Here is a 26440-nt window from a genome sequence, read left to right on the forward strand (position 1 = left end):
GCAGCTGTGGTCAGATGGCCACACACAACACCATAAAAAACTTCAAAATCATGTTTAACTTCCCATGTTCATCCTATGATCCTCCAGCTCTCGGCACTTCTCTCCCTAAGCAGAAGAAATAAACACCCCAGATGGCAAAGGGAAAACAGCAAGTTATACATATGCTCCATATAGTCTGAAAATAAAATAAAACCCCAAGGGTCCAGCCATCTTCCAAGCACAGCTTGAGACTTTGCTACTCAAGGGCCTCTCAGTTCTACAAGGGGGTGTCTCTGCACGTGTAAAGGAACTCCTGGGGTTCAAGGCCACCACCAGACACTCTGCAAACTTCTTCCACTTGAATTTTGAAAGACAAGAAGTCTTCCACCCTTCCATAAATGAAGGCAGAGTAGCTACAGGCCACAAGTAGTTAGACATGATGCTGAACATAACCTCTAAATAAAGTATCAGAGTTATTGCTGCTCATGAAACAAATCAAGGGACCCAGGAGTATGGCTGCACTGGAGAGGGATGCAGGCACAGGAGCATTCAGCTGAACATCCCCTTGGCTCTGGGGGCTGGATGCCAACCTGAGCCAGACTGTTGTGCTCTCTCCCTGCAGCACGAGTGCTCTTGTATTTCTTCAGGGTCTAGGAGAGGCAATAACAGCCCAGTCAACCCTGAGGAAACTCTGTAGAGTGGTGCACAGGCTTTCAGCTGTGGCAACCCAGACCAAAACCAGACTTGCCACAGTTGGGAGTGAACACATCTGTGGGAGAGAGGGAGGGAAGCAACAGACACAGCAACCCAGGAAGGCCTTGGCTGGCCGCACAGTGAAAGGACACTCCAAATAACCTGCCTGTTGTCACCAAAGCATTAGCCAAACCACAATTCAAGCTCTGGGTTGAAAATGAAGCACGTGCTTGTATCCCTAAAGCACATCACCTTCCTTGCAGGTGCACAGGCCCGGGGAGGTTTCAACACTTTGGGAAAAAGGGGGCTGAACACCAGGGTTGGGGCTGCTTTGTGACAGGGTGCTCACAAGCAGGAAAAGGAACTGGGAGTGTAACAACTCTTCCTAATCCAACAACCATCTTGGAGTGGAGTCCCACACCCTTCTCAGAGCAGACAGACAGCTCAGAGCCACCACTACCCCCAGAGCCTTCTGCTGCCCACAGAACTCCCCACGACCCACAAGAACCCCCAGAGACTCCCCCTAAAACCCACAGTACCCACCAACCTCAACCCCCACCACCTCCTCCAGGGCCTTCACCAACCCTGCAATCCCTCCAGGCCCCCCCACACCTCCACACCCCACACAGCCTCCACAGCCCCCACAGCCTCCACACAGCCCCTATTAACCCCCCACAGCGCCTCACAACTCCTAAAGACCTCCACAAAGTCCCACAGACCCCCTCTTACTGCCTCCAGACCCCTCTCTGGGCCCTCACACCGCCTCACCGACCCCCAGAGCCTCCTCCTTTCTCCAGAGCCCTCAGAGGGCCCCCCCAGACCCCTCTTGGCCTCCCCAGCGCCTCACCCACCCCCCCCGTCTCCCGGGGCCTGCACAGCCCCCCGCTGCCTGGAGCCCCTCACCGCCTCCACAGGCCCCGCTGAGCCCTCCGGCCTCCCCCCCGGAGCCCCCCGCACCGCTCGGGGTTCCTTACCGAGGCTCTGCCCCACCGGGGTGCTGAACGGGTTCCCCAGCAGGAACTCCATCTTGGGATGACAACAAACAGCGACCCGGCGGCCCCCTCCTTCCCCACCCCGCACTGACTGGCACCTGCGCTGCCCAATCGCGGATCGTTTTACCGAGTGCGCCCCGCCTCCTCGCATCCCATTGGGTGGCTGCTGGACGTCCCGCGCAGCCATAGGCTGCTGCCTCTGCCCATCACTGTCAAGCGCGGGTCCCACCCCCGGGGTTGTCCCGCCCTTTCCCCGCCCCCAGGTTGATGGACAGCAGGGACGAGGCTACTGACTCTCTCCATTGGACAACGGCCAAGACGTTCTCTAAGGTTATTGGACAAAAGGGACGTCAATCACCCGTTACTCCTCCCGCCCCGGCGGCACGACGCGGATGCTGATTGGCTGACACGGATTTCTCGCGCTCTGATTCGCAGGCATCCTTCCCACCCGCTCCACGACTATTGGCGGCTGAGGCCGTCACGTGGCCGCCCTTAGCAACGCTCCAGGGCTTCCTTAGCGACCGGGGCCGCGGAGCAGGTGAGGGCCGGGACGGTTCCGGGGGCGCGGATCGGACCTGGACCCCTGGGGACCTGGAGAGGGGGCCGGGATGAGTGTGAAGGGGCAGGGACCCCGTCCGGGCCCTCCAGGGCCGGGAGGTGTAGGGGACGTGGTGCCGCTTCCCAGGCCGGGGCTCCGGCTGGCTCTGAGCAGCAGCTTCTTGTCCTGAGAGACCCCTTGGCCCAACATGGACTAAAGAGGTGATGGACAAACAGAAGGGAAAGGGAAAGTCTGGTGGGTCAAGGATGAATAAAAACCAGAACCTGCTGCTGCTTGCTCTGCACTGAGCACAGCTGTGGAGAGGTTTGGGTTCTTAATGAAAAGCCATGAGGAGGAGAGAACTCTGAACCCAAACACAAATCCTTCCTGTCCCCGATACAAAGAACCAGCAGAACTTCTTCCCTAATTACAGCCAACTTATGCAAGAAAAGCTGATGATTAAAATCCTTCGTACAGAGAGGAAAGAGGGGCTCTTTGAGAGTGATATGATGGGGGGGCAACAGTTTTGACCTGAAAGAGGGGAATTTTTGGTTAGATATTGGGAAAAAATTCTTCACTGTGAGTGTGCTGAGCCCCAGGTTGCCCCCAGAAGCTGTGGCTGCCCCATCCCTGGCAGTGTTGAAGGTTGGATGGGGCTTGGAGCACCCTGAGCTGGTGGGAGGTGTCCCTGCCCATGGCAGGAAGCTGACCTAGGTGATCTTTAAGGTCCCTCCCAACCCAACCCAAACCTGTCTGGGATTTTATGCTCTGTGCCTGTATTTTTTCATGGCTGTGCACATTTCTAGACAGACAATCTCAGTGCCTCCTGGGTGACATTAGGGATATTTAAATGACAAAGCCAGAAAGGCTTTTGACTGGCAGAATTGTCTGCTTCCCAACACGAAGGTGTTTGGGTGCAGTGCTATAAATCCACTGCAGCAAATGGCCTTTACTCTGGCTTTGTGTTAGTTGCTTTCTTCAGAAAACTCCTGTGATTCTTTAGCATTTTTTCCCCTTTCTCAAATTTGTTGTCAATTTTATTGTGATTACAAACTGCTGCTGGGAATGTTCCTGTGCTGTAAATACCTCACTGTACCAACCAGACCTGCCCACACAGGTTTGACAGATGTTCTGTCCAGAAACTTACCTTTTAAAAGCAGCTCCCAGGGTGCACAGAGCCATCAGCCTGCTCTCATCAGGAAGATGGGCTTCAGCAACAGGTGGCTGCCATACAATGGAGCATTGGTGTCCAAAAAGCTCTTTATCCTGATCTGTCTGGCCAAATGCTTGATGTTTTCATGGGAAACACTCAAAACCTGGTGGGAAGGTGGCACTTGATGGTGTCCAGGCATTGACATGGTGATTAAAGTCAAGTCTGCCTTTTGTATCAGCTGTGAGGTGTTAGATCTTAATGTTCTGCTGTGCTCTGAGTTTCTTGGAATTGTTGTGCCCATTCCATGAGTGTTGGCAATCGCAGCCAGGCTGGGGTTTTATCTATTTTTCTTTTCTGTCCTTTCAGGCTGATACCCCCTAAAAATGAGTCAGTCCTACAATAGCATTGAGCCAAACGTGATTGATGATGAAATGCTTCAGAGAGCCATTGAGGAGCAGCATCCAGAGGACATCAGGAAGCTTGCCAAAATGGAAGGTGTTGACTTTAAGGATGTGACAGAGCTGCAGCTTGGTTTTAGGAGTGAGTATCAGAATACATCAGGTTTTTTTCTTCTTTTGTTAGAGGGTAATGGAATTAAGCATGAAGGGGCTAACTGGCAATTAAAGCATGGTGATTAGCTTGGATTTGTTAGATGAAAAGCAACATTTGGACTCAGATTTGGAGTCACACCCCTGTGAAGGAGTTTCATTAGAGAGAGCTGGGTGCTTTTGCTGATGGGTAACTTTCAGCTGTTACTGTCACTGCTGTTCTTATTTAACATTTATATTGTGGGGACACCTACAGGCCACCGGCCCGTTGGGCTGCTACCTGGACAAGTCAAACCCTGGGCAGGCTCTGCCATCGATGGTGATGGTGTGAGGAGCTGTTTGGTAGATGATTGTAATCACAGCTCGATTGAGTGGCTTCCTCTGGTCATCTGGAGCATTATCACAGCTTGCCTCCTACTGACAAAGCAGTCAGAAACTTGCACGCAAAAAAAAAAAAAAAAAGAAAAGCAAGAACATTTGAACATTTGTCTCCACATTGGGCTATTTTTAGGGGGCTGTAATTTCCTGGGCAAAAATTTCTTTTGCTTATTCATTGTGTGCCTCAGTAAAGTGATGTGGATGTTGCCTGAGTTCCTCAGAACAGGCTCCCCATACCCTAACCCTGCATGGATTTAATTGCAGCTACAGAATACAGACCTGTCTGAATACTTTGTGCATGCAGTTCCTCACTTTGCTCTGTGCTCATTAGCTGCTGATAGCAGCAGAGCAGATAATGAAATCTGCTGGGAAGCCATTGCAGGGGGAAAAGAGATTCAGAGTGTTCCACACAAGCTTTCTGTCAGCTTGGCCCTAATGGTTTGCAGTAGTGGCCAAGGACCTGCCCTTGGGATTCAGTTTTTGGAGAAAGCTAAATGCAGAGCTATTGATTAGCTCCAAACTGCAGCCACACAGAGCAGATCCCACCTTGTTCTCCTGTGCTGAGAATCCCAGGAACAGAAGAGTGATTTGCAAAACAGCAGCTGCCACTGCCAGCCTGCAGACCTGGAGAGGAGCAGAGCCTCATCCCAAACCTCCTGCCTGGAGCTGGAAAGGAAAATTAAGGCCAAGGCCTCCCAGTAGTGGATCCATAAAGCCCCTCCTGACTGCAGGGCTGTGGTCAGCAGCCCCTCAGCTGCTCCTTGGCAGTGCTGTGCACTGGTGCAGGACAGGGCTGGTTCACTGCTGTTGCCTCTCTGGAGCTCTTTAGGGCAGTCATCCCACGCTGCTGTAATCTGCTGAAAAGTGTTTTGGAGGTAAGACTGGACATGTTTTCCTTGTGCAAGACAGTGTGTCTGCTGAACTGAGAAAATCTGTTTATTTGTTTTCCTCTGGCTTCAGATATCCTGCAGATTGGTAATCTGTGGCAGTTTGAGAACCTGACTAAACTACAGCTGGACAACAACATCATTGAGAAGATTGAAGCTCTGGAGAGTCTGGTTCACCTTGTGTGGCTGGGTAAGAGCAGATGAGGTCGGATGCCTCTGGAGGTACAAAGCAATCTGTGACAAAGCCAGAATGTCACAGTCCTGCTCAAACAGACTGAAAGGAGCTTTCCCCAGGAAGGCTGTCAGCTCTCTGTGGGTTTCCTCATTTGACTGTCAAATGTCAAAATGCCTGACTGTCAGAGCTGCAAACCAATCCTCTGCCTGTTTAAGAATGGGTTTTAACACATTTGGTGTGACAGAGCAGGAAGCTGAGTTCTCAAGGTTGTTTCCAGGGTTTGTACTTGTGTTTGGAGGTGAATTTCAGAAATTCTTAGGAAAACACCTCTGTGATTTAAGAGCCTGTGTTCTGTTTCCAAAGGTAAAGCAGGCATTTCTAAACTAGAACCCACAAAAGGTAAAGGATCTTTACATAAGGATTTGTGGCTGTCACTGTCCCAGGCAGTGCCCATCCTTTACATCCCTCCTTTTTAACTAAAAACCTGGCATGCCACAGAGGTGGAGGTTTTGATGCTGGGCAGGTTGGTGAGCTTGCTTCTTGCAGCTTCATGGCTGAGACCAATCTCTGGGAACTGCAGCTGTGTTTCTGGCTGGCAGTGTAAATCCATCCTCAGCCACCTCTGCCAAAAGCAAGTGGGGCTTCAGTCCCTAAACCCTTCTACTGCACAGCTGACTAATGCTCTTGTGAATCAACAGCTGACCACCAAGATGTAATAGTGTTCTGGAGCACCCTATTACCTAGAAGGGTTGGACCTTGGATCTTTGAGGTCCCTTCCAACCTGACATTCTGTGAATAATGGATACTGAAACTCTCCTGGGGTTTGTTTGCCCACAGGCCATGGTGGCTCAGCAGCTGCTATGTGTCTGTGCCATCTTTTGTTGGAGTAATGCAAGGAGCTGGGAGCCTCATCAACTGGTTTTGGGCTCCTGAATCACTCAGTACTGGCCTGAGGGCAAATACTTACCTTAGTCATGAGGCACAGAGGAGTTAGGATAGATGTTCTGTCCAGACAAGAGGAAATCTCAACAAATTAAATAGTTTAAGTGAGCAACATGCTTTTGCTTACCTCCACGGGGTGATGTGAGCAGGGGACTGGCCTGTGTTGGTCCCATGGGAATGACCCTGGCAATGGGCATTCATGTGGCTGGCAAGAGTCTGCAGGAAAGTGCAGTGGCAGCAGGAAACAAGCAGGGAGTGTCAAATCTATCACAGAAATAGCCCCCTTTTCAGGCATCCCCCTGCCTCTTTCCTTGTGTTTTGAGTTTTCTATAAGGTAGAAATCACTTTGAGGGCTGTGTCTGTAGACACTGCATGAATGCCTTCAACCATGCCTCTCATTTAAATGCTGCATGGACAATGACAAGGAGAAGATTTAATGCCAAGCCTTTCTTGTGGGACACTGAACACCCCTGAGGCAAACACTGCATGTGAACTCCTCAGTCAAGAACCAGGCTGAATGCAAGGTCAGAGCCAGGTTCTGCTAGAGATAATTTTACTTGTGCTTGTACAACGTTTGATTTCTCAACTCTTCCCCAGACTTGTCCTTCAACAATATTGAAGTAATTGAGGGCCTGGATACCCTTGTGAAACTGCAGGACCTCAGTCTCTACAATAACAGAATCTCTAAAATAGAGCAGATGGACACGTTGCAGGAGCTGCAGATTTTCTCCATTGGAAAGAATAACCTGACCACTCTGGAAGACGTGAGTGCTCCTGGTATTTGCAAGTGTTTCCTCTCAAAGGATCAGATATCTGAAAAGTGACATTTGTCTCTGTGTCTGAGCCCCTCCTTAGAGGAGAAAATTCTCCAGAGGATTTCACTGCCTCTCTAGTCTCAGATTTTGGTAAGCTGTCCAGGTGCTAAGTGCTTGCTGCAGTTATTTCTCTCTTGGGTTATTGACTCCATTCTGTTCCTGCTGTCAGCCATAGCAAAATTCCTGTTGGTTCCCATGAAAGCTGGAAAAAGAATAGCTAAGGATGAGAAAAGGAGGGAGTGGAGACCAGGATTGCTTTGGGGTTCTTTTGAAGGCTGTTTACCAACCTAAAGACCTGTGACTTATCCACCCCATTCTTTCTACACCCATTGTGTCTGTACTCACAATGTGAATTATTTCCTTTCCCCAAAGCACCAGAAACTCATAATTTAATGCTGCCTGTGTTTGGCAGCAGGACAGGATACATATTGCAGTATAACTATAACAAAAACAATGAATTTCAAGGCTGTGGAAGTACAGCACCTCTTTCCCCTTGGTGCAGGTGATCTATCTCAGGAGGTTCAAAAAGTTACGGTCGCTGAATCTCGCTGGGAACCCTCTGTGCAACGAGGAGCAGTACCTGCTCTTTGTGGTTGGTCACCTCCCAGAACTGGTGTATTTGGATTTCAAGCTGGTGAGTGACACCACGGTAAGTGTTTCTGCATTCCCTGCCTGGGCACTGGAGCACCAGGCTCTGCAAGATCATTTGCTTTGTTTGTGTGCCAGCAGTATTGCACAGAATCACAGAATGGTCAGGGGTGGGAAGGGACCTCTGAGGATCATCTGCTCCAACCCCCATGCTAGACCAGGATCCCCTAGAGCTGCTTTGAGAGGAATGTATCCAGGCAGGTCTTGAATGTCTCCAGGGATGGAGATTTCACAGCCTCCCTGGGCAATCTGTTCCAGTATTTTGTTACCCTCAGGGTGAAGAAATATTTTCTCATATTTGATTTAAATCTCTTGTGTGCCAGTTTGTGTCCATTACCCCTTGTTCTGTCACTGGACACCTCAAAGAAGAGTCCAGACCCATCCTCCTGACACCCACCCCTTAAGATATTTATAAATATTGATGAGATCCCCCCTCAGCCTCCTTTTCTCTAAGCTAAACCATCCAAGCTCTCTCAGCCTTTCCTAGTAGGGCAGATGTTCCAGTCCCTTCATCTTCCTAGTGGTCCTGTGCTGGACTCTCTCCTGTAGTTCTTTGTCCCTCTTGAACTGGGAAGCCCAGAACTGCACACAATACTCCAGGTGAAATTATTCCAGCATTCAGGGCTGGTTTCCTGCAGAAATTAACCTTACAGAAACACAGAGTGTTTATTTGGCCTCTGCTGGAACAGCTGAGAACCTGCAGGCCAAATTCCATCAAGTGAGAGAGGCAGAGGTGTCAGGGGTGTGAGGCTCAGCTCCTGTGACAACAAGCAGCTGCCTGGGGGTGAGAGACCTGGATAATGCTGCCACTGGGAAGCTGCAGCTGAGTGGGAGCCTCCTTGGAGATCAGTCTTGAGAGATGGATCCCAGGGGAAGGAGGACAGGAGGAGTTGGTGTGCTGATCGTGCACAGATCGTGTCTGTAGCAGAGTGATGGGACCCAGGTGAGAGGTGATGGGATTCACTTCCCACTCCAGGTTTCTCAGTGTATCCCCAACCCTGGGACTGCTTTCTGCTTCCAGGGTTCAAAAGAACAAAGAAAGGGGCAGGGGTTTATTTATGGTTTTTAAGATTTCCTTTTTTTTTTTTTTTTAGTAAGCAAAGAACACATTAATTGCAAATTTTCTTAAAACAGAGCAGGAACCCTGCAGTATTTGGAATATACATCACTCTTACCATAGGACTGGAAGGGCTTTCCAGGTCATTGAGTCCAGTCCCTGGTCATACAGAATGCATTAGAGAATTACATACTTAAATTTGTCAAGCTTCAGCTTTGAGCTAATTGGGTTCTTGCCCTTGGTACTATCTTGACATCTGCTCCTCAGCTGAGCCTTCTCCTCCCTAGTAAATATATTAAACTCACTAGCTGATCAAATCCAAGCTGATATTCAAGAATTCAAAACAAGATCTCCTCCTAAAAAAGAAATGACCCTAAAGATGAGGAGATGGGGAGAGAAAAGCTTTCTGGGACTGAATCAGCTCAGCTGCCTTGAATGCAGAGTCAGAGTGATGTGCCAACAGAAAGTGGGATGAGGAAGGAGTTAGGAACTTCACAGGTGGTTTAATAAAAAGCCCACAAAGAAATGGTGAATTTTCTAGAAAGACTGAGTGCTTGTGCCCAGATTTGCTGAGCAGTGCTGGGCAATATTTTATGTCTGTGTTTCTCAGAGAGAAGGTGCAGTTTCAAAATACCGGGATTCTACTGAGCTGCTGGAACAGGAGGAGGCTCAGGCTCTGGCTCAGCTGGAGGAAAAGCAGGCAAAGCAGAAGGAGATGGAGTACCACCAGGTGTGTTTTCTTTGCCTGGCTGTATATTGTCTCAGGAGAAAGGAGCACAACAGCTATTGACTTGGCTTTTACCTGCTTGAAGATTTAATGAGGTTAACATCGACCGGGCTGAAACTAAGGCTGGGATTAATCTCTTTGATCTCCAAATCTCATCTTTTGAATGAAAACAGGAACTGCTGGGGAATACACATGATGTGGGGGAACATAATTCTTCTGGCTAAACAATTAAACTACAGATAGAGACCCTGCAAAGCCCAACAGTAAATCATACCCAAGGACCTTATCAGCCTGATGTGAGATTAAGAAAATTACAGGTCTGAAGGAACTGTTAGCAGTTTCATGGTGCAGTGACTTTTTTTTTTTTTTCTCCTTCCCACTAAGTTAATGCTTTTCATTAGTTTTATGGGTAAACTCTTCAGGGCTTGCAGAGCTTGCTGCAGTCCTGTGAGCAGACTGAGAACAAGGACAGAATGGTGCTTTCTCTCGTGGTCTGGCTTTTTGTTCCAGCTCTCTGGAAGATCAGACCAGTTGAAGAGCAAGGTTAAGTGACTGGGAGGACACCTGCAGCTCTTCCTTGAGCCCTCTCCAGAGTCCACTGACTCCCTATCTGAAAAGCTTAACAGCCCTGCAATATCTGGTTGTATGTGATAATGTTTTATAGAAGATTAAACGGTGTTTTCTACCCTTAGGCTAGAGAGCAAAGCCACATGTGAACCAGGATGGTTTTCACTCCAGTTTCAGGCTGTTTTCATAGAATCATTGTGGTTGGGAAAGACCCTTAAGATCATCAAGTCCAACCATTAGCCCAGCACTCCCAAGACCACCATCAACCCCTGTCCCTCAGCAAAATGTCTACACATCTTTTAAATCCCTTCAGGAATGGTGACTCCACCACTGCCTGGAACATCCCGTGCCAGGACCTGACAACCCTCTGGGGGAAGAAAATTTTCCTGATATCCAATGTAAAGCTCCCCTGTCACAACCATAGGACAGTCTGAATTGGAAGGGACCTTAAAGGTGCCCTAGTTCCCCCCTTCACCATGGTTTCATGCCTTGGTTGGTGAATCTGTCGTGTTGGTGTTGCTGCATCTGCACTCCTGTTCCTCTGCTGGTATGGAGTGCTTATGGGAGAGACACATCCTGAAGACTGGCAGCAGGTTGGTGCTCTTTATTTTACTTATTTTTACTCTGATTCTCTCCAAAGGCAGCCTTTGTTGAGCACCTGAATGGATCGTTCCTGTTTGACAGGATGTTTGCAGAGGATATGGAAGCTGCCACGCTGGCTTACTTCCCTGAAGTGGATGAGCTGCTGCAGGAATATCCTTCTGGATTTAGAAAGCCTACAGCTCCACAGTAATGCCATGAGTTAAGCAGGAGGAGCATCCACAGGGACTCTTCATCCCTTGCTTTTGTCCAGAGCTGAAAGCTGCATTGATCTCAGATCTGAGACAGTTTGTGTTCAGTGCTGGAACCGTACCTAAAAAAACATTGCAGGACTGGGAGACCACTGACAGCTTTAAGGCTTGATATCCCATGAAATACAAGGGCTACAAACAACTGGTTTATATTACTGGTGAGCTGGCCAACCCAGCTTGAAACATCCCATTTGTAAAACCCCTCATTCCCATCAGCAACAGGTCGTGAGATTCCATTCTTAAACTCTCACTATTGCCATCACCATATTCCTTTTCCTTCACTTGAATCCAACACAAGTTTGTAGCCTTCTTTTCTGACCCTGCAAGAATTAAGGCTTTGTACTTTCTTCAAGTCTGGAATCCACTTGAAGTTTAAAATGAGCTGTAAGATAAATCTCTGTCAGTTAGACTGTAAGAGCACAGTCACAAAATGCTGAAATTGAAGTGGTAGGAGGTAGGAACAGAATAATCAGGATGATACAAGTCAGGTATCTCACAACCTGCCAGAGCTGGCACCATGAAGTTTTCAGGCCAGCACTTTTCTTCCTGATCATTGCTCTGAACACTGGGGGGATCAGAAAGCAGGCACTTTTTTTTTTTTTTCCTTTTCTTTTGTCTTTTTTTATTTTCTCATTCAGATTAATAGAGCATTGTCAAGGCCAGTAAATTGACCTTCCTCAAAACTGCATTACACTGTTGGGGAAAAATGCATCACAGCTTAGCTACAATAGGCTCCAGAAAACAATTCCATTGCCAAGATAATAGCAGAAGAAAAATTGACATTATTTTTGTGGTGCTACCAAGTCAGTGGTTTATTCTGTGCTTGGGCTGTAGGCTCCAGAGCTGTATTTATTAACCACATATTCACACTTGTGAAGACAGATTGGGCTGGATGCTTCATTCCACTGCTGGGTCAGAAATGACTCAGAGAGGGATATGTATTTTCTTTTTCCCTTCAAGGCCATATTTTTCCCCTCAAGCTGCCACAGCTTTCTCAAAGTAGCAAAAACCTCTGTGTTGAATGTGCCCCAGTCCTGCCACAGACAGAGAGCTTGGCAGCTGCTCCCAGCAAGAACCCTGGAGGTGACATCCCAGCACCTTGTAGCTCTTGCTCGGATTTGCAGAGGTAGGAGGAACATAGAATCATAGAATCATAGAATCATAGAATCATAGAATGGGCTGGGTTGGAAGGGACCTCAGAGATCATCGAGTCCAACCCTTGAACCACCGTTGAGGTTGCTAGACCATGGCACTGAGTGACATAGGACATTGCTCTGGAGAGGGAAAAGACCTTGACTCTGGTGTCACATACAGGAAGGAGTTTGTCTCGGCGTGTGAGAACCTGTTTAACTTTGGTCTGAAGGAATATGAAAAACGAGAAGCTGAAGTCTCAGAATTCTACCAAAGCCTTGATGAGGTTCTCAGTGCCAGCCAGCAAGAGGGCAGGAAAATAATCCTCGACTTTGAAAACGAGAACAAAAAGGTAACAGTGTTCTGCTTGTGTTTGTTTGAGACATGATGTCTGCACCTCATCTGGCAGCTTTTATGTTTCACTGACAATAAGGGTAACTCTTTAAAATTAGGAAATATTCTGGATTCTGGTACAACCCCTCTGCTCAAGCAGGGTCATCCACAACAGGATGCAGGGAACATGTCCAGAGGGCTTTGAGTATTTCCAAGGATGGAGATTCCACAGCCTCTCTGGGCAACCTCTTCCAGTGCTCAGTCACTCATCTTCTTTTACATATTTCTTACAGTATGAATCTATACTGAGAAATCTTGTTGTTTTAGAGATTAAAATGTCATTAATCAAGACAATGTTAAAGGTATTTTAGTTTTTTACATTGACATCTCAAGTCTTTGGGCAAACCACAACCATCTAGCACTGGCAGCCTTTATCCTGGAGACTCAGCATAAGAAAAAATTAAGATTTCATAGTGTTGTCTTATTGTCCACAGAGGTAAAGGTCCTTCAAGGCTTTGACAAAAAACAGTTCCTAAACAGGTTGGGGTTTTTTAACTTTTCTTTTGCCATTCAGAAAAGTTACCAGTGTTTAAGAAAACGGAAATGCTTATCCTTCCTTTTAGGTTTAATATTTTTTATGAGGTTGATTTAAAATCTACAGAGAGATTTATTAACTTTAATGCCACTCCCCTTCTCTTTGAGGCCTCCAAGAGCTTTTCCTTCATTGAAGAACTGGGAAGAAAAGGAAGGAAATTGCAGGGTATTTGGTTTGTTTTCAAGTGGTTTTCTGCTTTGGTTCATTTTGCCAGCAACAGCTGAAAGCACTTTAACAAAAAATCAGATAAAAGTTATTGTTGTGTATTTCTAGTCCTTTTACAGCAGAAACTGTATTCTTTATTTAATTATTTTCATTCTGCTCAACTACAGTCACCCATTGTGGCTGCCAGGGGTGTAGCTTCTAGCCAGATCCCTTTCTGCCCATGTATAATAGAATCAGAGAGGTTTCAGGGTTGGAAAGCACCATAATAGATGGATCATTATTTTGTTCCCACAGGAGAAAATAAAGGGGGGAAGTTTAAAACCTGGTACCACCATCAGCTGAGCAGAGTGGGGCCCTGACAACTGACCCCAGGCAGAGTCACGAGTGCTGGCTCCCTCTGAAAACCAGGTCACTTGCATTTCGGTGCCTTGTCACACACCACAGCCTGCTGAGTCACTGCACAGCTCCTTGGACCTGCTGACTCATGCTGGCAAACAGCAGCTCTGCCTGGGGCACCAGTCTGCAGCCTTACCAGCAGGCAGCATCTGCAGACTGAGATGTCTGCTCAGTTGGGTTGCATCTTGAACTCCTATCATACCTTCTCCTTTCCTTTCCTTTCCTTTCCTTTCCTTTCCTTTCCTTTCCTTTCCTTTCCTTTCCTTTCCTTTCCTTTCCTTTCCTTTCCTTTCCTTTCCTTTCCTTTCCTTTCCTTTCCTTTCCTTTCCTTTCCTTTCCTTTCCTCTCCTCTCCTCTCCTCTCCTCTCCTCTCCTCTCCTCTCCTCTCCTCTCCTCTCCTCTCCTCTCCTCTCCTCTCCTCTCCTCTCCTCTCCTCTCCTCTCCTCTCCTCTCCTCTCCTCTCCTCTCCTCTCCTCTCCTCTCCTCTCCTCTCCTCTCCTCTCCTCTCCTCTCCTCTCCTCTCCTCTCCTCTCCTCTCCTCTCCTCTCCTCTCCTTTCCCTCTCCTTTCCCTCTCCTTTCCCTCTCCTTTCCCTCTCCTTTCCCTCTCCTTCTTTTTCCTCTCTTTTTCCTCCCCTTCTTTTTCCTCTCCTTTTTTTAACAACAAAACAACAAAACCCACAACCCCAAAACCAAACCCAAAGAAACCTGTGTGAAGCTGGGTTCTGGCCCTTCACCTTTGTCTGATGACCTTCAGGCTCAGCTGTGGACTGAGCTGCAGGAACAGGACTCATGCTGAGCACTCTGCTTTTGTAATTTTAGTCAAAATTTCTTTTCTTTTGTGTTTTTATTTTCACACAACTACTGGAGGACTCAGTGTCCAAACTCTATTTTCCCAGCATCTCCCCATGCATTTAAAAGTGCTGGAGGAGTTCAGGAGGTGCAGAGGTCCCAGCAGCCTGGAGTCTGTAACTCATTCTTAGGGGCTGTTTGTCTGGCTGTGATCTTTTCGTGTGAGCTTGGGTAATCTCTGCAATAACTCTGCTCTCTGAAGTTGGTACAGGAGCAAAGAGGCATTAAGGGCCTTGAACTTTGAAGTTATTGCTCCCAGAGATGTGGCTTGAGTGGCTGGGGACCTTTTTGAGCCTCCTCACTTGTTTATGTTAGAAAAGCAAATACCTTGCTTGCCCCTGCCCATCCTTTTAACACTGTGGTTTGGGTAATCCAGTCCAGTTTTAGCCATTATCTTGGTCAGAATTCTCTATTTTACCCATTTCAACCATTCCCTCCCAGGAGGAGTGGATAAGCCATCTTAAAACATCTATATTTTTTCCCCTTCTGTTAAGGTTTACTTGTTAACTTATTTTGAACTGACTTGAAAATAATACATCACAAGAGGATTTCTTTTGATCCAAGAAATCACAACTCTTTTCTGGTACAAAACTGACGTCAATATTTCATTCTGGAGGGCAATAAACCCTTGCTGTAAGAGGAAGGCAGGCAGTGATAGGTGTTCCATATTCAGAATACCAAATCCTGACCCCATGGGAGTCAATCAAGATTCTCTTCAGCTGGGAGGGGATCAGGATTTAGCCCTGCATTTCTTTCCACAGAGCAGAGTTCCTCTCTCCTCCATGGTCAGCAATGTCAAAACCTAAATATTTATTGGGTTTTTTTATTTGCAAAGTTTCAGAAGGGGCACCAAAGCTGGAAGCAGAGAAAGGGGGCAAAGTCTTCTGCTGGCTGGAGGCTGAGGAAGCATTTCCAGGGCTCTGGCTGCATTGCCCCTGGATGGTGAGCACAGCAGAGTTACCTGGGCACTGATGACTCCCCAGTATGTAAATCTGGAGTCTTCCTGAATCATCACATTTCATTGCAGCTCATCAGCAAACAGGAACTTTTCTCACATATGTAACAAGTTAATTAAATTGCAATGGAGTGCTGAACACCAACTACAAGTAATTTATGTATTTCTCTGTTCAGAGCCTGGATGAGATTCTTGCTGCAGGTAGTTATGATATTGCTGACTCCAAACGAGCTGAGTGCAGGAAGGACATATGCCAGCTCTCAGAAGTCCTCATGACCTTGGAAATACAGATAGCTGACCAGATGGAGGTAAGGGTCAAGCACATCCCTTTGACACCTCCCATCCAGTTTTCTGTTGCCACCCCCCTCTCTGCAGTAGCCCATTGCACGAAGGGGTCGCAGCTCTTCCAGGCAGGCTGATGCTCTCTCTCCATCTTATTTTTTCTCTGATCTGGATGAGAACAGGTCCTGGACATTGATCCATTGCAACAGATTTCTGTTTTGCAGAGCAGATCAGAGAGCAGCGTGTCCTTCACATCTATCCAAGCTGATTTCCTAGACTGTAGAGAAAGGGACTGGAGGTCATCCCATCCTTTTTTTAGGGCTGCAGACAGCAGGCATTGCCTGGCATGGGGTCTGTGTTTGGGATTCGAGAGGTGTCATTGATTGGAGCTGCTCTTTCCTAGCAATAAGATTACATCCCTGCTCAGCTTAGTTCATCTCCTTACAGAGCAGCTGCCTTTTTTTCTCCCCAGACTTCTCCTCAAAAACTAGGGCAGGGCTGCTAACGTGGGCTGTGTACCTACAGTTAAAAAGAAATAAATAAACAATTAAGCTGTTTAAAAACCAGCAGGTGGGAGCTGGGGCTGGTGCAGCAGCAGATGCAGCACTTTACTTTTGTGACTCTGCATGCCAGAAAGCAGCAGCTCAAAATGGATTCCTGACTGCATCAGGACTGTGCCTTTTACTGTTTTCTGAACTGGTCCTCCTGTATCTGCAGTCCCTGCTGGGGTGAGCAGGAACTTCCCTCCTGCCTGCCCTTCTGGAGCTGCAGGATTTGGGTGGCTGGATTTGATTTGTCGTGTCAAGGCTGAAGTGCAAAACTGCACAGACTCTCGTCAGACAGTTCTGAGAGAGGTGATAAGGAGCAGCAATTGGAGTTTCTGAGGACTCAGATAAAAGCTGCAGGAAGCCCAGACTCGGGTTGTTCATCCCACAAGAGGCTCTTCATCCATCCAGGAGACTGCAGCCTGGCAGCACACAGAAATACAGCACTCTCCCTGCTTCACTTAGGTGAGGGTAAAAAAGGATCAGGTGGCTTTTCTCCAGAATCTGGGTAAAGGCATCATGCAGTCACCTTCCCTCCAGTAAACTGATTCTGATTTTCTCTCCCTGAAGGAGGAAACAAAACCTTGCAGTGCTTTCCAAACACTTTAAATGCTTGAGGCACTTCAGTCTCTGGCTGTGCTAATAACAGCAGTGAGTCTAAATGATAATCAGTTGTAGATTCTTCCTAGACTCCCTGACTCCCCTTTGTGTTTATGCAAGGTCTCATTGTAATATTTCCTCTTTTTCCCTCTGTTAAGGAACTCATAAAGGAGTTTAAAGGAAACATTGCTGTCATAGTGTCAACATTCATTGAGAACGTTAAGGAGCTATATCCTTGTGACAGTGTGTTCAGACTTCCCACTGGTGTGCATGTATCTCATCTCTGAATCCACAGATGAGCCATCACTACAGAATATGATTTATGTTCTTTTTTTTTTTTTTTAATCAACAGAAAAGGTCTTTTCCCAGCCTTGCAGGAATGGTAATTTAAGGTGCTCAGCTTCTTCCTGGAGACACTCTGGAGAGCACAGAAGGATCCAAGTCCTCCTGTGCTGAAAGTCCATAGGACTTATATAGGCTTTTTTCCCCCTTGGGAATCTTCCTTCTCCACCCAGGCGTGACACAGCTCTGGGCAGATGTGGTTAGATGTGTTTCTAGGTACCTTCTTGCCATAGCAACTGATGAAATACCTACAATTCTTGCTGAAGTTTCTTTAAGTGGTCTTCATTGTTGTGTTGTTGATGTCTTTGGGAATGAAGCGCAATGAGAATACCAAAGTGCTTCAGTGACAGGTTACACTACTTTAAATAAATCCATCTGTCAGCCTGGTGCAAATAATTGCACCATATGTAGAACTGAGCTTATATCCTGGGAGGCCTCCCTTAATTTCCTTTGCAAACTTAGGCCTGCTCTCAGCTCTGCATAATTTATTGCAGTGAGGATGAAAGCTGATGTGTGTGAGCTGGGATTAAGAGCAGAAAGTGAATATCCTGACACCACAGCAGCCTCTGGCAGCAGCCAGGCTCTTCCCTGCAGCAGACCAGTGCATGACCACTCAGTCTCTCATTGCAGGGGGACATTTAATCTCTAAGATTGATGTGGTCAGCTTTTTCCTTAACCATCTCCTGTACCGTGACCCAGTGCCGGGATTTGGAAAACCATTACCATGAAAAGCTGCTGGAAATGTCCATCTCTGTGCTGGAGAGATCAGCCAGCAATGAGCTCGAGGAGGATTTGCCAGCTGACGTTCAAAAGGTGAGGGCACCAACAAATTCACCTCTGCTAAAGAGGCCACAGCCTCTTCTCACAGGGATTCCAGGAGGCTCAGTACTGCTGGAGCCATAGCTAAACCAGAGCATCACCTCCTCCTGAGGGGCTCCAGCTGCTTGGCTGAGCCACGGTGCCATCAGACACCTCCACCCGGACAGAGGAGAACTGCACTGCAGGTTTCCCTGGCTGCTGGCAGGGCTGGTGGCAGTGGCCCAGGAGAGGTGCTGAGCAAGTCTCTCTCCTGCCTCCAGCACAACTCACGTCTCTGGCTGATTTCCAGACAGCCTCAACCCAACCAGCACATAAGCAGCATCTTTGCTGGGTTTGTTCACATTCTCCCTGCTCCCCTGGGAGCATCTGAACACCACCCCAGCTCCTTGTGCCGGGGCTCTGTTTGCCTCTTCCTGGAGCTCCCCAGCCCATGGGCTGATCTGGAGGCAGGATGTGACATTTCACACGAGCCCTTCCACTGCACCCTTGGTCTTCTTGTGATAGTTGAGATCCCAGGAGCTTTTCAGAAAGCACAGAGATGGCTGGCAAGGCTGCTGACCTTTTTGCCTCCCTTATTCCTTCATTTAGCGGCTAAATGATACGAGCTCCACATTAGCTGTGGTTTTGTTCTGTCTGGATTATCCCAGCCCCCCTGTTCCTGCAGGTAATAGAGGGCTGACAGACACAAACCAACCCCCAGCCCCTGGGGATGCTCCCCACATCACAGTCTGTGCAGCTGGCTGTGGTTACGCGCCGTGGCTGCGCATCCATCCGCCTCACTGCAACCCATTTCCAGGGAGAAGCAATCTCCATTTGTTCAACAGCTGCACTTGGCTGCAGGAGGAGAGTCATTATGCTTTAGCAAAGCCACCCTCCATTTAGAGCCACCCGAGAAGTCACTGCTTCCATTAGAAGCTGGGACTCGCCAAAAATGAAGATTTACAGCCAGTGCCACGAGTGGAAGAGTCCTTTCCAAGTGCCATTTTCCACTTGCAGCTGGGCCAGGCACACTGGAGCAGACCCAGGTTTGCTCTGACACCAGCCTGCCACGTGCTGCCAGGCAGCTCTGCCCGCAGCAGCCGTTTGCTCCCTGCCCCAGCAGATGAGGCTGCCTCAGTTTCCCCACCCATACCAGGGATAACACCTCGTTCCACCAAAGACATCCTTGTGAGGGGTAGAGCCCTGGATTCATCCCAACGAGCAGGGCTTTGTCTGTCTGAAACAGAGGGATGGTTTTCTCCCCTGCTAGTTCTGAGCTCCACTGCTTTCACTGGGTGCCTGCCCTCATCTGGTCACGTTTCCTCCCAGCTTCTCGTGGACAAAAACACCATTGTCAGTGCTCTCAACGTGTCCCACAGCATCCGCCTGAGGATGATTGATATGAGAGAGAGTGACATCCTCATCAGCACCTACCACTGGCAGGCCTCTGTCACTGAGAAGGTGAGAGACCCCCAGACTCAGGGGGATGGGGCACGGGCAGGTCTGGCCCAAGCAGAGGGGACACTGCCAGGAAGGATGCTCCCTCACCTTGCTGGTGCCCTCTGTGCTCCAGGGACAAGCCTGTGGATTCCAGTACCTAAAGGGGCTACAGGAAAGCTGGGGAGGGACTTTTTACAAGGGTGTGGAGTAATGGGACAATGGGAATGGTTTTAAGATGAAAGAGGAGAGATTTAGAGGAGGTCTTCCCTGTGAGCCCCTGGCCCAAGTTGCTCAGAGAAGCTGTGGCTGCCCCATCCCTGGAAGCTCTGAAGGTCAGGTTGGATGGGGCTTGGAGCACCCTGGGCTGATGGGAGGTGTCCTGCCCATGGCAGGGGGTTGGACTGGATGATCTTTAAGCTCCATTCCAATCCAAATGGTTGTGTGATTCACTGCTCGTTTTCATCTGCCCAGGCTTCCCAAAATGAGATAGAGAGGAACCGTGAGCGTGTCAAAGAGATTGTTCAGTATGTGGACAGACTCCAGGAAGAGCTGGACAACATTGAGATCCTGGACATGATGGAGTAGGTCTGCCTCAGGCTGGGCAGCTGCCTTAGCTGAGGGCACCCAGGACAGCCCCTGGCAGCAGCAGACCTAGCAGGACCAGCTGCCTCTCTGTGCCTGAGCTGACTGGGACATTTCAGGCCAAAACCCTACTTCTATCTCACCATAAACTGGAAATAAAAGGTACTCATTGACTCTGGAAAAGCATCTTCAACTCTCTCTCTTGGAGTGAAGCCTGTGCAGACAGAGCTCAGACCTGGTCACAAGGGAATCACTGCACCAGATCATCTCTGAGAGCTTTAGTACCCTTGAGCCTCGTGGCAGGAACCTGGGAGCCACAGGAACCTGGGAGCTCAGGACAGGAGCCCTCTCCATCAAACCACCCCCAGGATAACAGCAGGTTTCCAGCTCAGCAAGCACAAGGCTGGTGGGGGCTCTGCCTGCCTGGGAGCTTCATCTCCTCACCGCCTCTCACCAAAGCAGCTTTCTGCAGTGTGAACACAGCAGTCCCCAGCCCACAGGAAGGGAAATCAATGGTTCCACTGGAGCTCACACACCACTGCTCACAACAGCCAAGCAAGGAGTCATTAATTCCCCTCCTTGCTCAGTGACAGCAGCTGCTGCGTGCGCTTGTGGGCAGCTCCTGGAGGATGCTGCTGGAGGCAAGCAGCAAGGAGAAAGGTGGGAAGGTTAAACGAGAAGGTGGCTGTATGCACACCCTGGGGAGAGACCAGGTCTCTCTGAAAGCCATGTGGCTGGTGCTGCCTGTCATACAGATTCAGCTCCTGGTGCCCCGTGCTTTCAAAGATGGCAGGAGCCCAGATTCCACACACCTCCCTCCCTTTCTCCAGGATTGCACAGATGTCTCCCTGCTACTCCTTGGCTGCAAGGACAGGGCACAGGGGCGTGGAGAGACTCACACAGATGCAGAGGGAGCAGATCTGTTTGGTACTTAGTGTCTGCTCAGCTCTGCTCCCTGGTTTTTATTTTATTTTTTTTTTCTGCCTGCAGCTATCCCAGCACCAGCCTGGAGCCTGGCAGCTCAGGACCCTACGACATGGTTTGGTGATTAAAACAAAGAAATACTCAGGAGCATTGGCTTTCAGCATCTCACAGGGGTGTGCCTTTAATCAAACAGAGAGACCCTGGTGTTACACACAGGCACTCTGAGGGATGAAGAACAGATGCAATGGAGTCTGTTTTCAGATTTCCATACCAAGTGTGTGTCAGGAGCTGGCAGCTATGCAGACATGTGGCATATGCCGGGTATGTCTGTGCCGTGCCCTGCTCAGGAAGCTGTTTCTTTCATGGGAGCTTCTCAGAGGAGTTCTAGACACCAGCAACGGACAGGGCTGCTGTCCTGGGGATGCAGAGGAAGCTCACCTTGACCTTTCCTCCTTCTGGGCTTGAAACTGCTGGCTCTGCACCGTGGCAGGCAGCCCAGGCGAGGAGTTGCCCACAAAGCTGCATCTCCTCAGCACGAGGCCGATCCCAGGCAGGAGGTGGTGGCAGGAGGGCGATCACCATCCGGTGGCTCACACCAGCAATTCACAGCTGGGCACCTTCCTCCTGCACCCAGCCTGGCAGCCTCAGTCCTGCAGCAGCTTGTGCTTCACTGTCGAGCTCTCTGAGCAGAGGTGAACAAAAAGAGCCCCGGCAGCCACGCGAGCGCGCAGCTCGCACAGGTCGTAGTCGTGGGCCCACTCCACGTTGCCCCAACGCTGAATCTGAGGGAGGAACAGGAGTCAGTGCACAACTGGATTATCCACAGGGCTGCTCAGCAACTCTTAAGCCTCCCTTCCCATGTTTGTGAAATGGGGGTGACACCCCCCACCCCAGAAGCTGTGCTGGTGGTGGCTGATTATGGGGTAAGGAGATCTGCAGGGGAGCTCGGTGAAGGACACGTTTCATCTGCACTGGGGGCTGAGGCAAAGCCCCTGAAAGGGAGGACAAGAAGATTCCCATCAACTTTGGCCACTTTTGGGGTCAGGGAGAGATTCATGCCAAGCCAGTTTCCAGCAAGGAAGTTATTAGCTTGGTGTCTACCAAGGTCTCCAGGCTGGGTAACCCACAGTGAGAGAAGGCAGCCAGGAACTCTGCACTTCAGATGAGAGGGAAAAAAAGCAGCCACCTGGGTTCTGCAAAAAGAAACTGGCAGCTCCAGGAGCACTCCAGGCTGCTGTGCCCATGATGCTGCTATAGAGCAGCACACTCCAGACTCTCAGATGGGGAGTCTGGCAGAGTGGAACCTCTCTCCTGTGATAGCAGGCACTTCCCTTGCCTGTCATTTGTGGTGAGAGATACATTTATCATACTGAGATTATTGCTATTTGAATTATTGGGCTGTTCTGTAACATCATTTACCTGGTATTCTTCCTCCAAACGAGAGAGCAGCACAGCTTTCTCTACTGTAATGTGCCTGTCAATCAGCCCCATGGACAGAATCAGAGATTTCAGCTGGGTGATTACATATTCTATACCTGGAAGGGAATAATCCCAAACAAACAAGATTCATGGTTGTTTTCTGCAGCACTACAGCAGCCACTTCACATGCTCAGAAGAGAGAGCCAGGCTGTGGCACCTCCTCAGGGACAGCAAAACCTCAACTTGCACCTGGGTGTTAATGAAGTTATTTGTGCCAGGGCAGAGCAGCACACTCAGACCCTGAACACCAGTGGCACTAAGGGGAGAGTACCTGCCCTTAACAAGCACAGCTAAGTGACTATGAAAAACATAAACCCCAGCATTCTGATTGTCTCAGCAGGTGGGGAAAAGCATTCAGGTCACTCTTCTCACTTGTGAAGAGGAACTGAGAGCTCCCCAGCTCTGCTTCCCTCACCTTGCAGGGCCCAGACATTGTAAGAGGCCAGCTGGCTGATGAAGGTCTCCTTGGTGCTGGCTGGGATGTTTGGCCCCAGGATGCTGGTTGAGGAGCCAATTTTCACATTGTACCTGGAATGATCACCACACCCCTTAGAAGAGCACAGGGCTCATGAACTGTGCAGCTCTGACAGCCACAAGCACAAGAGCTCCTGAGCAGGGCAGGGCATAAGCAGGAACATCTTTAAGCTCTTACCTCTTCTCAGCCCAGGCAACAATGGGGTCCCATTCATTCCTCTGCAGCTCTGCCAAGGCACCTGGCTCCTCCACACGATAGCTGGGACATGGCAGAGCAAAACCTTACTGGATGTTCACTCCCAGGCATTTAGCAGGCTTGATCCTGCAGCCCAGGGGGACTTTGAGGAATGAAGGGCATTTTGCTCCTGGTACAAGTAACCTGAGTTACTTCTGCTGGCACAAAACCAGCAGGGACTGGGCTGACATTGTCCCTGGCCTTTCAAAGCTGGTTTTTTTTCTTCCAAGATCTTTCCTTCCTTCTGCTCCCGCCCTTGCCCAGCAAGGAGGTGTCCAAACCAGAGTCCAGCAGAGGACCAGATCCCCATTCTCACTCATACCTCTGCCCTCTGGGTGCACAGCCCTCCACTGGATTTGCAGACACGGGGCTGGCCTAAACTAATTCAAACTCTTGGGCCAAACCCAGAGCGCTGCCATGACTGTGTCACTGTAGACATTTCCCCTCTGTTCCCCCAACCACCCTTCCAAAAACCACACTGTGACAAGAGAACCTTTCCTCTGCTCCAGGGGGGACCCATCTCGTACCAGACAGTGTCAGTCTCCAGGAATTTCACAGCTGCACGGATCAGCTGCGTTTTGTTCCGCTGTGTGGGATTGTCCAGAGCCGTGTTGCACAGCGTGGTCTGTGGGACAAAGGAAATTTAAACTGCTGTTAGGACTCAGGGAGGGAGCAGCTTCCACTCTACAAGCCCAAAAAGCAGAGGAATTTGTGGCAGAGAGCTGAGGGGAACAGCTAAAGGGGGTGCAGGGCCACCACATGGCTTGTGTAGTAGGAACCTTCTTGCTGGCTTCAGAACAGGCACATCAAGCATCAGGGCAGAGGGTTCATGGACTCCTCCAGAGCTCATCCACATCCCTCCCACCCATTGCTATCCCCAGTGACACTGTCCAGCTCCTTCAAGACCCCCAGTGACACAGATTCCCCCTTAGACAGTCACCCAGCCAGTCTCTGACCACCCTCACAACTCCAGGGTTCTCCCAGAGCTCAACCAAAGCCCTGACTTTTTGTCCCTGTTTCCATGGGCATCAGGACAACCTGTTCTCTCCACATCCTGCATTTGGAGACCTGTCCTTAATCCTGTGACTGCTTCCAACATACCACGTCCTGCCCTGCTGAGGCCTCAGGCCTGCTTGTGCTCACCAGGTGCATAGTGTAGAACTTCATGGTGTCTTTCTGGGAGTCCCACTCCGTTGCCACTGCAATGGCCAAGGCCTCGCTGGGGACAGTGAAGAGCTTGCCCTGGGGAGTTTTCAGCTTTCGGTGGTCCAGGTTTATTTCAAAACCTCCTGGGGAATCAGAGTAGAAATCCTGGGGAATCGAAGAGGAGCATGCACTAAGGAACAACAGACAACCCCACAGTGGGAGCAGATCCAGAGCTGAAGCTGATGGGAGCACTGAACCTCGAGTTTCCCAACATCATTTGGACATACTTGATCCTGAAAGCCATTTCCTGACACAGTTTTGCCACAGAAGGAAGGGGGGCACAGCAGGCTGGTGACAAACACCCCACTGGCACAACCTGGGTGCTGGGTGTGCAGCATGGGGTGAAGGTGCCCCTCCCAGAAGCAGCCCCTCCATCCTCCCCCAGCAGCCACACTCACCTTCACCTTGAGAGATGCTCACGTTCTGGTAAAAACGTTTCCTCTCTAAGGGCAAAAACAGAACCACCAAGAGGGCAGTTAGAGGAGGTTCAGCTCCTTCCCCTGCTTCCCATGACAGCCTGGAACAGACAGAACTCTCAGTGCTGTTGTGGAGGCCTGGACTAAAAAATAAATCTTGCTGTAGATAAAATATAGCTTCTGAGCACTAAACCACTTCAGTGAGCCCCATGAAACTGCTGGAAAAGGTTCCTGTGCACAGCCAACAGGTGAATGGGACCCACTTCACTTCTGCCAAGCTGTCCTCTCAGCTTCCTTCAAACCAGCCTGCACTGAGCTCCTACAGAGTCTGGCAGGGGAGGTTTCCAAACCAGAGCAGCCCCAGCACTCCTGCAGATTCACTCTGGGCTCGATCTCTAAAGATTCTCTCCCTGCAATCACGATTGACAAATTAATCCCTGAATCACCTTGGTTGACTCCATCTCCCTGCCTGTTCTGTCTCAGAGCAACAAGAACCCCAGCAGAGCAGGGTCAGAGTTAGGGCAGGCACAGCAACCTCCCTGTCTACCCCCTGATGACAAACCCCCATGTTCTCCCCCTCAGCTCCTTCTCTGCTTTGCTCTGCAGCTGATGCACACACTGGAGGAACCACAGCAGGGGCAGGACAACGTCCTCCCCACCACGACAGCCCAGGGGGGGAGGTTTATGGCAGGTGGATGGTGTTGGGGACACGTCCCACTGAGTCATCACAGGAGGAAAAACCTCCCGTGGCCACCTCCAGCCCACACATCCTGCTCCAGCAGCAAGGTGAGCCCGAGGGAATGGCAGGTTTCTGTTTTAGGAGCAGGCTGCTTTCCTGCCAGGGCTTTTCCACACACTCCCAGCAGCCCAGAGCTGATTCCACGTGCTGCTAAGGCTCAGCCTCTCTCAAGCAAGGCAGAATCTGGAAGCCATTCCCCTGATGACAGCAACTGGATTGTAAATCCTCAGACTCGTAAATCTGACTCCTGAAAGGTGAAGCAAACAGGCCCGGTGGCAGGGCTGTTATTTTAGGCTGAAAAAACCCCCGAACCATCACATTCCCGCTGGGGAAATGGCAGAGGATTTGCTCAGAACGAGCTTCAGGACCTCAGAAAACGCCACAGCCTTCCAGAAAGATTAAATGTGTGTGTAACCCAGAGGAGACCCGAGTCACGGGGATGGGCTCCAACACCCCGCACCGAGTCCCCCAGCTCCGCAGCCTCCCCGCAGGCAGGACGAGGCTCATCTCGGTGCCCTCAACCCTCCCGTTCCCAGCAAAACCTGTGGAGAGGATCCGGGACCCAGAATGAGCCTGAACCCCCCCGGCTGGATCCCATCCCTCAAACCCACCGAACACCCATCTGCCCCCCGTTCTGAAGGAGCCTGGAGAGGCCCCGGCGCTCCCTCACCTGCCGGCGGGGCATAGCCCCGGTCCCGGCCCCGCACCGGGCCGCTCCCGGGAGGCGGTCGGAGGAGCCGGGAAGGCGGGGAGCGGGCCCATAGCAGCCGTCGGCAACCGCACCACATCGCGGGGTTAGCACAAGGACGACGGGGAGGAGGAGGAGGAGGAGGAGGAGAAGGAGGAGGAGCCGGAGCCGCCGCCACCCCCCTCCCGTTTCAGCGTCGCTCCGCGGGCGCCGCCATCTTGCGGGGCAGCGGCCAATCCGCGCCGGGATCGCGGTTTGCTCCTTCTCCCGGCCCGTCCCGGCCCGGCCCGGCGGGGCAGGGAACTACATTTCCCA

At 50.0% G+C, this 26440-nt stretch overlaps 3 protein-coding genes across 4 annotated transcripts in view; 1 reads left to right on the top strand and 2 right to left on the bottom strand.

Moving 5' to 3' along the window:
• Positions 1 to 1737, bottom strand: part of TOM1L2 (target of myb1 like 2 membrane trafficking protein) — a 56872-nt gene extending 55135 nt beyond the window's left edge. Inside the window, exon 1 of one of the 2 annotated variants that reach the window (XM_008498879.2) lies at positions 1647 to 1728. In XM_008498879.2, the coding sequence (XP_008497101.1) occupies positions 1647 to 1698 (52 nt within the window). In that variant the 5' untranslated portion in view covers positions 1699 to 1728. Of the gene's footprint in view, positions 1 to 1646 lie in introns of both variants that reach the window. The other variant, XM_030459546.1, reaches the window with a different exon arrangement.
• A 1997-nt stretch (positions 1738 to 3734) lies between these two features.
• DRC3 (dynein regulatory complex subunit 3) lies at positions 3735 to 19967 on the top strand. Its single transcript, XM_030459897.1, has 12 exons — positions 3735 to 3895; positions 5242 to 5358; positions 6883 to 7049; positions 7603 to 7749; positions 9416 to 9535; positions 10740 to 10852; positions 12259 to 12433; positions 15552 to 15683; positions 16961 to 17031; positions 17834 to 17957; positions 19272 to 19403; positions 19854 to 19967. Exons 1-12 carry the CDS (start codon positions 3739 to 3741, stop codon positions 19965 to 19967), a joined length of 1569 nt encoding a protein of 522 aa, XP_030315757.1. The 5' UTR covers positions 3735 to 3738.
• Positions 19968 to 21048: 1081 nt separating this feature from the next.
• On the bottom strand, positions 21049 to 26347 carry ATPAF2 (ATP synthase mitochondrial F1 complex assembly factor 2). The gene is made up of 8 exons (XM_030459654.1): positions 26108 to 26347; positions 24681 to 24725; positions 24220 to 24365; positions 23604 to 23701; positions 23020 to 23100; positions 22783 to 22895; positions 22308 to 22423; positions 21049 to 21670 (listed from the first exon to the last, which is right to left on the bottom strand). Exons 1-8 carry the CDS (start codon positions 26223 to 26225, stop codon positions 21533 to 21535), a joined length of 855 nt encoding a protein of 284 aa, XP_030315514.1. The 5' UTR covers positions 26226 to 26347; the 3' UTR covers positions 21049 to 21532.
• Positions 26348 to 26440: the final 93 nt, after the last annotated feature.

This window comes from Calypte anna, chromosome 14 (assembly GCF_003957555.1).
Source record: "Calypte anna isolate BGI_N300 chromosome 14, bCalAnn1_v1.p, whole genome shotgun sequence".
In the NCBI taxonomy this organism is placed as follows: domain Eukaryota; kingdom Metazoa; phylum Chordata; class Aves; order Apodiformes; family Trochilidae; genus Calypte; species Calypte anna.

Excerpts from the sequence above, each read along its gene's own strand:
- DRC3 (XM_030459897.1), top strand. The coding sequence starts at position 3,739 with ATGAGTCAGTCCTACAATAGCATTGAGCCAAACGTGATTGATGATGAA. Across the intron at positions 7,050-7,602 it reads ACCTGACCACTCTGGAAGAC|GTGATCTATCTCAGGAGGTT; the intron begins GTGAGTGCTCCT and ends CCCTTGGTGCAG. Across the intron at positions 17,958-19,271 it reads TGCCAGCTGACGTTCAAAAG|CTTCTCGTGGACAAAAACAC; the intron begins GTGAGGGCACCA and ends GTTTCCTCCCAG.
- ATPAF2 (XM_030459654.1), bottom strand. The coding sequence starts at position 26,225 with ATGTGGTGCGGTTGCCGACGGCTGCTATGGGCCCGCTCCCCGCCTTCC. Across the intron at positions 23,702-24,219 it reads AGTTCTACACTATGCACCTG|ACCACGCTGTGCAACACGGC; the intron begins GTGAGCACAAGC and ends TTTGTCCCACAG. Across the intron at positions 23,101-23,603 it reads CTGGAGACTGACACTGTCTG|CTATCGTGTGGAGGAGCCAG; the intron begins GTACGAGATGGG and ends GCCATGTCCCAG.